We start from the raw sequence: 12,313 nt of genomic DNA on the forward strand, positions 1-12,313 counted from the left end.
CACTGCCATAAAACTGAGAAGCTTATGATATGAAAACCAATACGTGATATATTTGATCAAACTGGATGGAGTTTTCTTGTTATTGTTTTTTATATATTTGCAGATATAATATATAAAATTCAGAACAAAACCTATCATTCTTATAAAATCACACATTAGGGAAATTGGTATCTGTTTCAATGAAATATTATATGCAACGTTTCAACGGTTAGTAAGGTTCTATTTTGAACTTCCAGATTTTAATGTTCGATGATTCATTCTTACTTTGACGTCTTTACGTCGTATTTGAAAGGGAAAAATATATATTAATAAGATTTAAAGGATTTGCAGAGAAAAGTCTGTTCTTTGAAATGAAGGCAAGCGAACTACAGATCAATTTAAAAACTCTACATGCACTGGAAATGTTTCACTTATTTTTCATTTATTGTTAAATCTGACAGTTATCAAGGATAGTTTCTTTGTTTGATGCCTAATGTTTTACTTATTTTTCTTGTAATGTTAGGTCTAACGGTTATCAAGGATAGGCTCTTAGTCTGATGTCTGAGGATTTTTTTTTTTTTAATGTTAAGTCTACCGGCTATGAAAGATAGAAGGCCCCAAGATAGTTCAGCGGTAAGTCTACGGGTTTACAACGCTAAAATCAGGGGTTCAATTCCCCTCGGTGGGCTCAGCAGATAGTTCGATGTGGTTTTACTATAAGAAAACAAACACACTCACATATACATAGAGGACTTCGGTGGTTAAAAACAAAGCTACCCAAAGACCTATCTGCCTTTGCTCACCGCAAATATCTCTCTTTGATACTTAATGTAGTAATTCCTCAAGCTTGACGTTGAGCCACCGTTGAGAAAGACTGGGGGGTGGGGAGGCTCATACAGAGGAATAGAAAAACTGACATTAAGCAGCTCAGAGTAAAATATATTTTTGATACTTGTAGAAAAAATATTCAATTGAAGGTTTGAATAATTACAAAGTTGTACATTAAGGTATCAGCAATGTGTCTGTCGCGGGGATTGAACCCTGAATTGTAGTACTATAGGTCTTCAAGCTCAGGGATCAGTTGAGATTATACTAGCAACGTGTTAGAAAGTGCTTTTTCACAAACAGTTAAAAACAACAAAATTAACAATCTCCCATAGTAAATATTTTCTTATTCTTTTATAGAAATCGCAGGATACCAATATCTAATTTGTTATTCCTCTTGTTACATCCACTTGGCAGCTAATGATTTTTTTTACCACTGGTCATATACTGTCTAGGATGTAACATGAATACCGGAATTGAGTACGTTGCATTAATACACATTTGGAATCTTATTATGACCCCAAAATACACGTCAGCACGTCCGATACACTCTATTCTGATTGCAAAGAAATTCAATTACTTGACCAGTATATCTTTATTTGGAAAAAGTATGAATATTCATTCCATTCCTCATCTGCATAAGGTAAGCGAGTTTGAACAGATATGTCATGGAAAATGTTTGTGTATACGTGATATGTGTCAATTTTGTAAACAAAGATCGTGTTTAATTATGTTACATATTATTGTTTTGGGTACGTGTTAAAAGACGAGGCACTTTAGTTAACACAACTAGCGTGCGACTTATTACATGTCTCTTTCTGGAAGGTGCTGGTACCCCAAGTTGATCTTTATTTCTTTGTTTACCAATGTCATTAAGCCTAAGTTTTCGCTCAGATATTGTTATGTGCGAGAATCAGTCTCGGAATATCTAAATCTTCGATCTTCATTATAATCTGAGTACATGAATATTTTGAGTGGGAAAACACTGGACAATGAAATGTTAAAATGTAGTCAAAATATGTTCCAGCTTACATGACTTGCTTATTTGCATAGGAAAGACCCACTTTACAATACCAGATAACTGAAAATATATACATGTATCATGCACCAAAATAAAGTATTGCTGTTAATCCAGAAAACAACAGTTGCATAAAAACAGCATTAATTTGCTTTTTAGTATTAGGGAAACTTATCCATGATAAAACACGAAATTGAAGTATGCGTATATATCCACCATGCTGAGTAAAAGGGTTTTATAGCAACCATTCCTTCTTTAATTAATTACAGTTGTAAGCCTTTCTATTAATCTCGCTGAAAGAGAAAAGAGAAACTTCCTAACTTATAGCATTCGGACTATCGAGTGAAAACAAAAGGTAAAATGTATCAGGTTTAATTTTCTGTGTTGTTAGTTAAGATATCTCTGCATGCTTATGTCCTGATATTGTGAGAAGGTGAACATGCTAAACAGTCTCTCTGAGGTAATAGTGGATAATTAATGATGTAACACAATACAGCAGCAAAGCCATAACTTAACTGGAACAAGTCTTCAGTTACAAAGGGGGCGGCGGACACATTACCTTAATATCTAAGTTATAATCGATATTTGAAATTTTAACCTGTTATAATTAACCTCCCGCTTTTGTTACTTATTTTGGATTCTGACGTCAGACGATTGAAAACTTGGCAGCGAAACACTTTCCTCTCGTCTTCATCTGTGACGTCACGCACCAACAAATGTCCAGCAGCTAGAACGGTGTATTTTCCACCTAGAAAGAGAAGAAAAAAAATCAAAACAAAATGAAAATGTCACAACTATTAACTGTCAAGTGCTTAATGTTTTAGGGTAGCAAATAACTTGTGATTAATGTGAATTTTGTAAAAACGTAGAATAGTATACTTAAATTTTGAAAAATATTTATATGTTACTCGAGGGTTCAGCAGAGGGCAGTGGAGACACTTTCGTTACGGGAACACACCACCGCAATTCAAACTTGGTCATGTTTCAGTTAAAATATCAGGATGACTGCTCTATTGGGGCATATTCCTGTTAAATGCCAGATCTACCAAATAACATAAAAATCCTTAAAGAATTTAATATGGAAATAAAATATTTAATCATTAACGCCAAACTTTAAAAAATAACCCCCAAAAAAAACAAAAAACATACGCAGTTTTGTAAATAATACAAAATTATCTGAACAAGTAAGAAGATATATAATGTGTGTGTTTGTATATATATAGTATCCAGTTCAACCAAAAGATGTGATAGTGTCTAAAAGTTGCACAGAAGTAAAGCATTAAGATATGTTAAAAGTTATATCCAAACATTTTCATTGCTCTTAAACTCGTAAACAAGCTTATTAAATATAATATAGGTGATACCCTTACTAAATATAATATAGATAATTAAAGATTTTGAAGTTAACACTAATAATAATGAACTCTAATAAGCGCTAATGAGAGTCGTCTGACCTCGCGAAGTCGAGGATGTGATGTGTATATTTTCATCTTGAATCCATGACGTCACTTCCACTAAATCCTGCGCGTGCGGAGGCACGTGGCATTTAAGAACAGCAGAGTTCCCCCGGATTACATATTCGTTATACACTTGAACTTCAAATTGTCTGACGATGACTAAAAATAGACAAATAAAAATATGAATCAGTATTAAAAATACCTAATCAGTTTCAATGTCAAAACATTAGTTGTACAATTTTTGACGATTTGTTTGTTTGTTTGTTTTGGAATTTCGCACAAAGCTACTCGAGGGCTATCTGTGCTAGCCGTCCCTAATTTAGCAGTGTAAGACTAGAGGGAAGGCAGCTAGTCATCACCACCCACCGCCAACTCTTGGGCTACTCTTTTACCAACGAGTAGTGAGATTGACCGTAACATTATAACGCCCCCACGGCTGGGAGGGCGAGCATGTTTGGCGCGACTCGGGCGCGAACCCGCGACCCTCAGATTACGAAGCGCACGCCTTAACGCGTTAGGCCATGCCAGGCCCACATGTTTGACGAATTCGTTCGTTCATTCGATGATAGGTTTAAACCTAGAATTACAGAAGGAAGACCATTATCTGGTTAGCCTCCCCCCTCTTCCATGAGCTTCTTGTCAAATTTTCCTTTAAACGATTTATAATCGATATCCTCATGAACCTAAGGTTCTTTTGTTTACAGGGTAACTAATAACACACGAAAATAAAATGACGTGATTGTAATAATATTACCGGTTACAGTTTGGTTATTTATATATTTCAGCTGCGAATGAGTGATTTTATCTAATAGGTCTTTCGATCAATTCTTTAAATGAGTGTTTAACAGGAAAAAAAAATCCCACCCAGTATGTTGCAGTATGTGGACCCAAACGATAGTGGAAACAGTTTGTTTGTTTGTTTTTGGAATTTCGCACAAAGCTACTCGAGGGCTATTTGTGCTAGCCGTCCATAATTTAGCAGTGTAAGACTAGAGGGAAGGCAGCTAGTCATCATCACCCACCGCCAACTCTTGGGCTACTCTTTTACCAACGAATAGTGGGATTGACCGTCACATTATAACGCCCCCACGGCTGAGAGGGCGAGCATGTTTGGCGCGACTGGGAAGCGAACCCGCGACCCTCGGATTACGAGTCGCACGCCTTAACACGCTTGGCCATGCCGGGCCAGTGGAAACAGAGCTCACTTTGGTACAATACGTGGATCCTAAAGGTAGTGGACAGCACTCACTGTGTTGCAAAACGTGGACCCTAGCGATGGTGGAAACACAGCTCGCTTTGGTGCAATACGTAGATCCTAAAGGTAGTGGACAGCACTCACTGTGTTGCAGTACGTGTACCCTAACGACAGTTGACACCACTTAGAGTGTTGCAATACGTAGACCATAAAGATAATGGACATCACTCGGTATGTTGCAATATATGGACGTGGACCCCATAAAGACAATCGATAGTTGGAGGGTTAACACATCAATTTATCCACCGTGACGTGTGTTACAAAGGAAAACCACTTACCTCAAATAAATTAATTCAACAAGATAGTTCACTAAAGATGAATAATTATTTAGCAACCTGAAAATATAACCATAAAGTGTAAACCAGAAACACTGAAGTTTTGACAAAGATGATTCAATAATATTTTCCAGTAGAGATGGGTAATTGTTTGAATAAAGAAAACTAAAGCCACATGAAAGAAGGGACATTAAACATTTGACAGAGAAATTTATTCAATAATAACACAGGCCTGCGAAGTTAAACTTCAAAAAAGTTATTTTGGTTTTAATAACGAAGTTTAGATAATTCAGTTACTCAGATTTTTAAAATAATTTTTTTTTTCTCGTGCAATAATTTTTTTTTTTTACAAATCGGAAAGAAGAAGAAACTCTTACTTATTATATGAAATGTACAATCAGTTTACTGCAAACGTGATGTTTGGATCAGTTACACAACCTCTTGTTGCCATAGAGACGAATAAGTAATATTGAAAAGAAAAAACAATGTCGCGTACAAACAAATACTATCCAGAAATGACGCGTCATGCGGTCTGTAAACCGTTTATATAATAGTGGTGTGTTTCTCGTGGGTTGTGGAACGATTAATAAGACTTTCAAGCCGCGATCGATCTAGAGAAATGTATAGTACAGTGGTTGTCAATAATTTCAGCATAACAAAATGTAACCCGATTTCAGTGAAAATGAATCACTTGTGTGTATGTGTGTGTGTTTTTCTTGTAGCAAAGCCACATGGGTCTATCTGCTGAGTCCACCAAAGGGAAGAATCACTTGTGTAAAAATACATATAAGGTTTTGTGAAATATCTGTACGTGATGGAAAAAAATGAGTATCATTCTCTGATTCAGGAAAAGCTGTAGAATATGTAAACATTTCAAGATAATCAAACCATAACATGTAAACATTTCAAGATAATCAAACCATCTCAAACCTGTGTAATTTTTTGTAAAAACGATTAACTGTTTGAGAAAACAAGACCAAAACCACAAGATATGTAACAGGGACGACGAAGCTCCGACAAATAACGTGATTGAATAATAATTTCTTGTAAGGACGGTTAATTATTTAAGTAAACGAAACTAAACCCACATAATATGAAACAAGGAGACGGTAGCTCTAAAAAAAAAGAAATTTTTAAACTTTGATTGATGAACCTACCGAGCATGCGTTCGTGCAGGATGTTTCTCCTCCCTTAGGCTCTGGTAAGAGAAAAACAGTGGAAGTAATCAATGTGAGTTAGACAGAAGGCGTTACAGTTTTCTTTTTTGCTCACATGTATGTCGAATGTTTAGTGAAACAGAAAGGGAAGAGCTAGATCATGTCGAACCAAACTAAACAATTTCACGGTTGATAGAACCAGTTAATGTTACTTTATCAAACGTAGTTCACACTAAACCTTTTGTTTAACGTCTAATTCTCAGATTAATATCAAAATCTTTCAATATTGCTAGCCAGAAGAAAAAAAAATGTGGTGATTTGAATCAGCAACTTCTTTTTAATTCATCTACTATCGACAAAATAACATTTCGTTTAGATAAACTTGGAAAAAATCCTTCCGCATAAAAAATTAATTTACCATAATTTCATGGATTAAAAGAGAAATCACATGACAGATATTCAGATAGTGTTAAATAGAACAAAAAATTAAACAGTAATATGATTTCACCAAGACTACTTTTTAAGCCTATTTTTTCGCTTTTTTTTAGGCTTTAGATAACTAATTTAGTAGTCGGTTAAACAGTATAAGTCATTACAGAAGAGTCAGTTTTCTCTCTCTTGTGATCTTCATTATCAGCAGCTTCGTCTGTGGACAATCAAAGAACACAATCCCCCGAGCAACACAGCATACTCTCGACATCAGATCGGTCTACAACACATGACTAAAATAAAATTAAAGCGAAAGTAAAACGTCGATGAGGCAGCTCATCTTTCGAAGTACGTTCTGATTGTTTTACTCTGTTTTCTAAGTGATGTTAAACTGTGCCCCACCCCCAGTGGATCAGCTGTGAGTCAGTGGGCTTATAACGCCAAAAATTGGATTTTGATATAGGCAGTTGGCACAGTACAAATGCGGCAAAATCTTGAAATGCTGATGTTGCAGAAATAGTCATGACCAAAATGTTCACATACTGTTCTATATTGGTGCTATTGTCTACTTCCATTTATTAAGTAAATGCCAGAGTAGTAACACAGAAAGTAGGGTTTGATCAGGTAAACATTTTATGAGGAGTTATTCTGGTCTATAAAAGATGTCTCTAGTATTTATTCGTCAAAACACACGCACACGCCTGTTTGTATAAAATGACGTGAATTTGGTATTTTATTTTTCAAAGAAGATCTATGCCTTGTTCAAACAGTTCTCTGTATTTGGTGTACAGTCGTGTTTCGTCATATGCCAGAAATTACAGGGAGTCAAACTGTTCGACTGTCCAAAAATACAGGGTGTTCGGAAAGTCACTATGCAGTTTTGTTTGTTAATAAATATATAAGTGCACAGTGTCCAGAACCCTGAAACTTCATAAAACTACAGAATACGCCCTTCCAAAAAGTTCTTCTGAAAGATGCAAAAAAAAAACTATTGCCCGAGATGGCCGTGGTTTGACCTGGTTAACAGGTCAAGGCCGAAAGAGGTCTTGCAACACCTTATGACAGGAATGGAAGGAACTCATTCATTCCAGGGTATCCGAAAGAATAGTGAACGTGGAACTGACCAAACAAGGTTCTTTTCCAAGAAAAGGTATTTGAAAACAAATATTAACCAGGATTCACCGCCGTCACCAGTTTACTTGAGCAAGAAAGTATGCCAACATATAATTAGGACACTAGCAACATGTCATCTTTTTTAGATGAGCCATGTTTCTGGCTTGTTAAAGATGACAGTAGGATTTGCCTGGAGAACAAATGAAAGGACTGTCTTTTCTACAGAAAAACACAGGAGGTGGCACAGTACATGTTTCGGCTGCTGTTCATTATTGTGTTAAAACAATTGCTCTTCATGTCCTCCCCGGAAACGTCAATGGTGCCTCCCACAGGCATTACATAAACGCGATATTTCTGCCATATGCAAAGGAAAGATTTAGCAATAACAATGTGATCTAGGATGATAATATCACTGTGCACAGTGCGCTTATTGTGCAAGGTTATCTCATCCAAGAAGACGTTACAAGATCGCCACGGCCAGCAATGTTTCTGAATTGTAATCTCATTGAGAAACGTTGGGAAAAACTGAGCCGAAAATTGCTAACCAAGGTCCTAAGCCATTTATTGTAGCTGAGCTGCAGTGCCTTCTAGTGAAAAGGTGGGATTAAATCATGGTGGATTACATCGATAACCTCGTGGACAACATGCCACCTTGCCTTACGGAGGCTATTAGAGCACGAGGAGGACCATCTAAGTACTTAATGTTTAAATTGAACGGATATAAGGTTACAGACACTATTTATAATAACTAGATATTATATTTTGCCATTATGTCTATTTTGGTAAGATTTTGTTGTGATAATTAAAATGCTGAATTACACATTTTTCCACAGGTGTCTGATAAAACAGTTTGATATTTTAATAAGTCGTTCATGATGTCCATAGAACCTGTCTCATTATACAAATTACATATGTAGATGTTTAATATAACATTAGTTTCTCGGTTTAACAATATTAAGTGTATTTGTGCTCTATCCTAATAATAACGATCTTATTTCTTATAAAATAGAAACATTTTAACCAAGAATGTAAATTAGTTTTATATAAAATTTGAAGGCTTTCTCTTGAAAGTTTGTATACGTTAATTAAGAAATATAACAACAATAAATTCCGAAAGCTATATATATGTATATGTACACACACACACATATATATATATAGGCCTGTCATGGTCTAATAGTTAATATTCTAAGTCCGACATAGCCTGGTAGTTAGGCAATCTGAGAGTTGCAGGTTCGAATCTCTGTTACATCAAACATGCTTGCCATTTCAGCCGTGAGAGCATAATAATCTTACGGTCAATCGTTTGCAAAAGAGTAATCCAAAGGTTGGTGGTGGGTGGTGATAACTAGCTGCCTACCCTCTAATCTTACACTACTAAATTAGGGACGGCTAATACACATAGCCCTCGTGTAGCTTTGCGTGAAATTTAAAACAAACAAACAATAATGCGGTAGACTCTCAATCTGTTGGTTGCATATTCGAATCTCCATCACCAAACTTGCTTGTTCTTTCAGTCGTGAGAGAATTATAACCTGACAATCAATCCTAGTACTTTTCGGTAAAAACAAAAGTAGCCCACGAGCGGCGATGGGTGATGTTGATTATAGACCATCCTTACACTATATTATTGTTAAATTAGGAATAGCTAGAGCAAATAGTCTTTCTTATCTTTTTCCATCCAAAATATTTTCAAATTGGAAATCAAACTCACAAGCAAAACTACTATAAGTTAGATTCGATCTGAGTGCGTCAAAATAAAATAATAGTTAGTTATGTTAACTGTACGTCTAATTAGGACGACAAAAATAAAATAATAGTAAGTTAGCTGTACGTCTAATTACGACGTCAAAAAGAAAATAATGGTAAGATAACTGTACGTCTAATTATGATGTCAAAAATAAAATAATAGTAAGTTAACTGTACGTCTAATTACGACGTCAAAAATAAAATAATAGTAAGTTAACTGTGCGTCTAATTACGACGTCAAATAGAAAATAATAGTAAGATAACTGTACGTCTAATTATGATGTCAAAAATAAAATAACAGTAAGTTGTGTTAACTGTTCGCCTAATTATGACGTCACAAATAAAATAATAGTAAGTTGTGTTAACTGTTCGCCTAATAATGACGTCAAAAATAAAATAATAGTAAGTTAACTGTACGTCTAATTACGACGTCAAAAAGAAAATAATAGTGAGATAACTGTACGTCTAATTATGACGTCAAAAATAAAATAATAGTAAGTTAACTGTACTTCTATTTATGACGTCAAAATTAAAATAATAGTAAGTTAAGTTAACTGTACGTCTATTTATAACGTCGAAGTAGGTAACGCCCATTTTGGTGATGATGTAAGTAATGTGATCTAAGTCAGTCTCGTGGTAATAATAGTCGCGTTTTAGTTGCACAGTGGTATATCAGTAAACTTATAAAGCTAAAAACTTGGTTTCACTACTGTGCATGGACAGAGCAAAATTACCGTGTTGTAGAACTTCATGATTGAACTTCAGACAAACTGGTGTTAATTAACCCTAAATTTGAAAGAAACATAACTTTTTTAGTTCGTCCTTTTTGGTGGAATCTGAAAACTGTATTAAATATTTCTACAGAACTGTATATGCATAGATATACAGTTTGTCTTATCGTAAAACAATGTCATATAACTACCAAACTATACATATATATATATAGAGATCCATTTATTTAAGCAAGCTAAAACATTTTTAACAAACTAAATCAAAAGAATGACAGCGTGAATTTTATACAGTAAATCGCACCTTAGATGAAATATCATTAATTTTAATTTTGTAGAGAAGGGTTTGAATTTCGCGCAAAGTCACACGAGGGCTATCTGCGCTAGCCGTCCCTAATTTAACAGTGTAAGACTAGAGGGAAGTCAGCTAGTCATCATCACCCACTGCCAACTCTTGGGCTACTCTTTTACCAATGAACAGTGGAATTGATCGTTACGTTATAACGCTCCAACGGTTGTAAGGGCGAGCATATTTGGTGTGATGGGGATTTGAACCCGCGACCCTCGGATTACGTAGAGAAGAGAATGGATAAATAAATAAATAATACACTTAAAAAACGAAGCTGCTAGAGAAATATCAAACACCAGGGAACATACCATGGTGGCTCATTAATTAGTGTGTTTTAGCTTGTTTTCAGGAAATGAAAATGAAACCCAAATGTCTTTGGAAATACATTGTCTATCTGGTTTAACCTCATTTTTTTCAGCCTAACGTAGTTAAAAAGAAAAGAAAAGGATGCTCTATCTCACAACGTCCAACATATTTCGATGTCTGTAACCAGGTGGCTGCTACAGAAGTAATCTAAATGCATCCAAAACATCGTATCTTCATGGCGTTTTGGAAGTATACAAAAATCAGTGTTTCTAGTAAAACGCTGTTTGGTCTTAACACTTCAGGGGGATTTTGTTTTTAATGAGGAACAAGAAAATTACTGAATGAGGTGGATAAGTATTTATCTCTGACGATCAATCACGGGAAGATAAAAATAGGGATTGTTGTTGAACATGAAACCTAACATCTCGTGTTTTCTCTTCTCGCAATCTGCTTGTCACGTGATGGTGATAAATGAGGGTCAGGTTCAAGACGATATGTGCGGTATTATGTCTGTAGACGTGTCGACGTTGGAAAAGATGAACTAGAGAATTCCTTTTTTGTTTGTTTGTTTCTGTTACAATGTTAATTAAATTTTGTTTCCTTCCTATTTCTGTCCCTTTCCACTCTCACCTTCCAATTCTCTGTGGAAGAAAATTATTCGTTATCTGTTCAAATATCCACCTTATTTTTAAACAGAGACGTGAGACGATAGACGGACATGGTCATTAAATTTTAAGTAAAATGTTGTAGAAACGTGGGTCAGTTCATTCACCAACTGAAGCGTGTTACCCTAGAGTGTGATATAAAAAGAACACAACGTGCGAAAGTCAAAACAAGCATTATTGAGCAGATGTTTCGAACAGGCTATACTCTTTAAACGAGTAATTTCTTTTGGCGAGTATAACAATGTTTAAAGGTATACCTTGCAAGTTATGAATTATTTCTGGCTAAATTAACTTCAAGCTCAACACGAAATCTCTTTTTCCCGCACCATCATTTCACTAGAGTTTGGCTGAAAGTACTATTCCTTGAAACATTTGAAGTGCGTTGCTTTAACCATTAAATTCATTAGATTTTCCCATTATTTATTTAAACATTCCGGGAAATTTTGCATATGTAATAATTAAAATTACATCGTCACATCACTTTCGATAAACAAAACAACGTGGTCAAGCAGATTTCGATTTGAAAGCTTAAAAAAAAATTCTAGAAAACGGAACCGTCTTTCTAACTACGCTTTATATTATTCTATATTATAAAAGTATATTCCGAGATATTTTTAATTTAACTCATTGACGTTTTTCGCTCTTCAATTGCGTCTCTATAAGATAAAACTCTTACAGAGCTGTCTACGCTTACCGTTCCTAAATTTGAAGTCACAGACTAGAGGGAATGTAGGTAGTCTATATCGACTCGTGGGCTACTTTTGTGAGACTGAATGGTTGGATTTGACCGTTACTACTGTAATGCACCCACGGCCCCAAAGAGCAGAACGCTATTTTTGAATTACTACTGACAACTGGGCGCGAATTATGAGATATTTGGCAGAAGATCTGTGAATGTTTTACACAAGACCACAAATCCACAGTAACTCAACGGTGCGTCTGAGGGCGTTTCGCTCTAAAACGTAAGTATATAATGCAATAAATTGGGTCAAAATATATCGTTTATTT

At 35.3% G+C, this 12,313-nt stretch overlaps 1 protein-coding gene across 2 annotated transcripts in view; it reads right to left on the reverse strand.

The window, feature by feature from the left end:
• Window positions 1-12,313, reverse strand: part of LOC143240675 (cell adhesion molecule Dscam1-like) — a 102,274-nt gene that overhangs the window by 73,187 nt on the left and 16,774 nt on the right. For both annotated transcript variants that reach the window (XM_076483496.1, XM_076483495.1), the window contains exons 3-4: window positions 3,277-3,438; window positions 2,421-2,570 (exon numbers count right to left, since the gene is read on the reverse strand). In XM_076483496.1, coding sequence (XP_076339611.1) covers window positions 2,421-2,570; window positions 3,277-3,438 — 312 coding nt within the window. The remainder of the gene's footprint in view (window positions 1-2,420; window positions 2,571-3,276; window positions 3,439-12,313) is intronic.

Source organism: Tachypleus tridentatus, chromosome 13 (genome assembly GCF_004210375.1).
Source record: "Tachypleus tridentatus isolate NWPU-2018 chromosome 13, ASM421037v1, whole genome shotgun sequence".
NCBI lineage: Eukaryota > Metazoa > Arthropoda > Merostomata > Xiphosura > Limulidae > Tachypleus > Tachypleus tridentatus.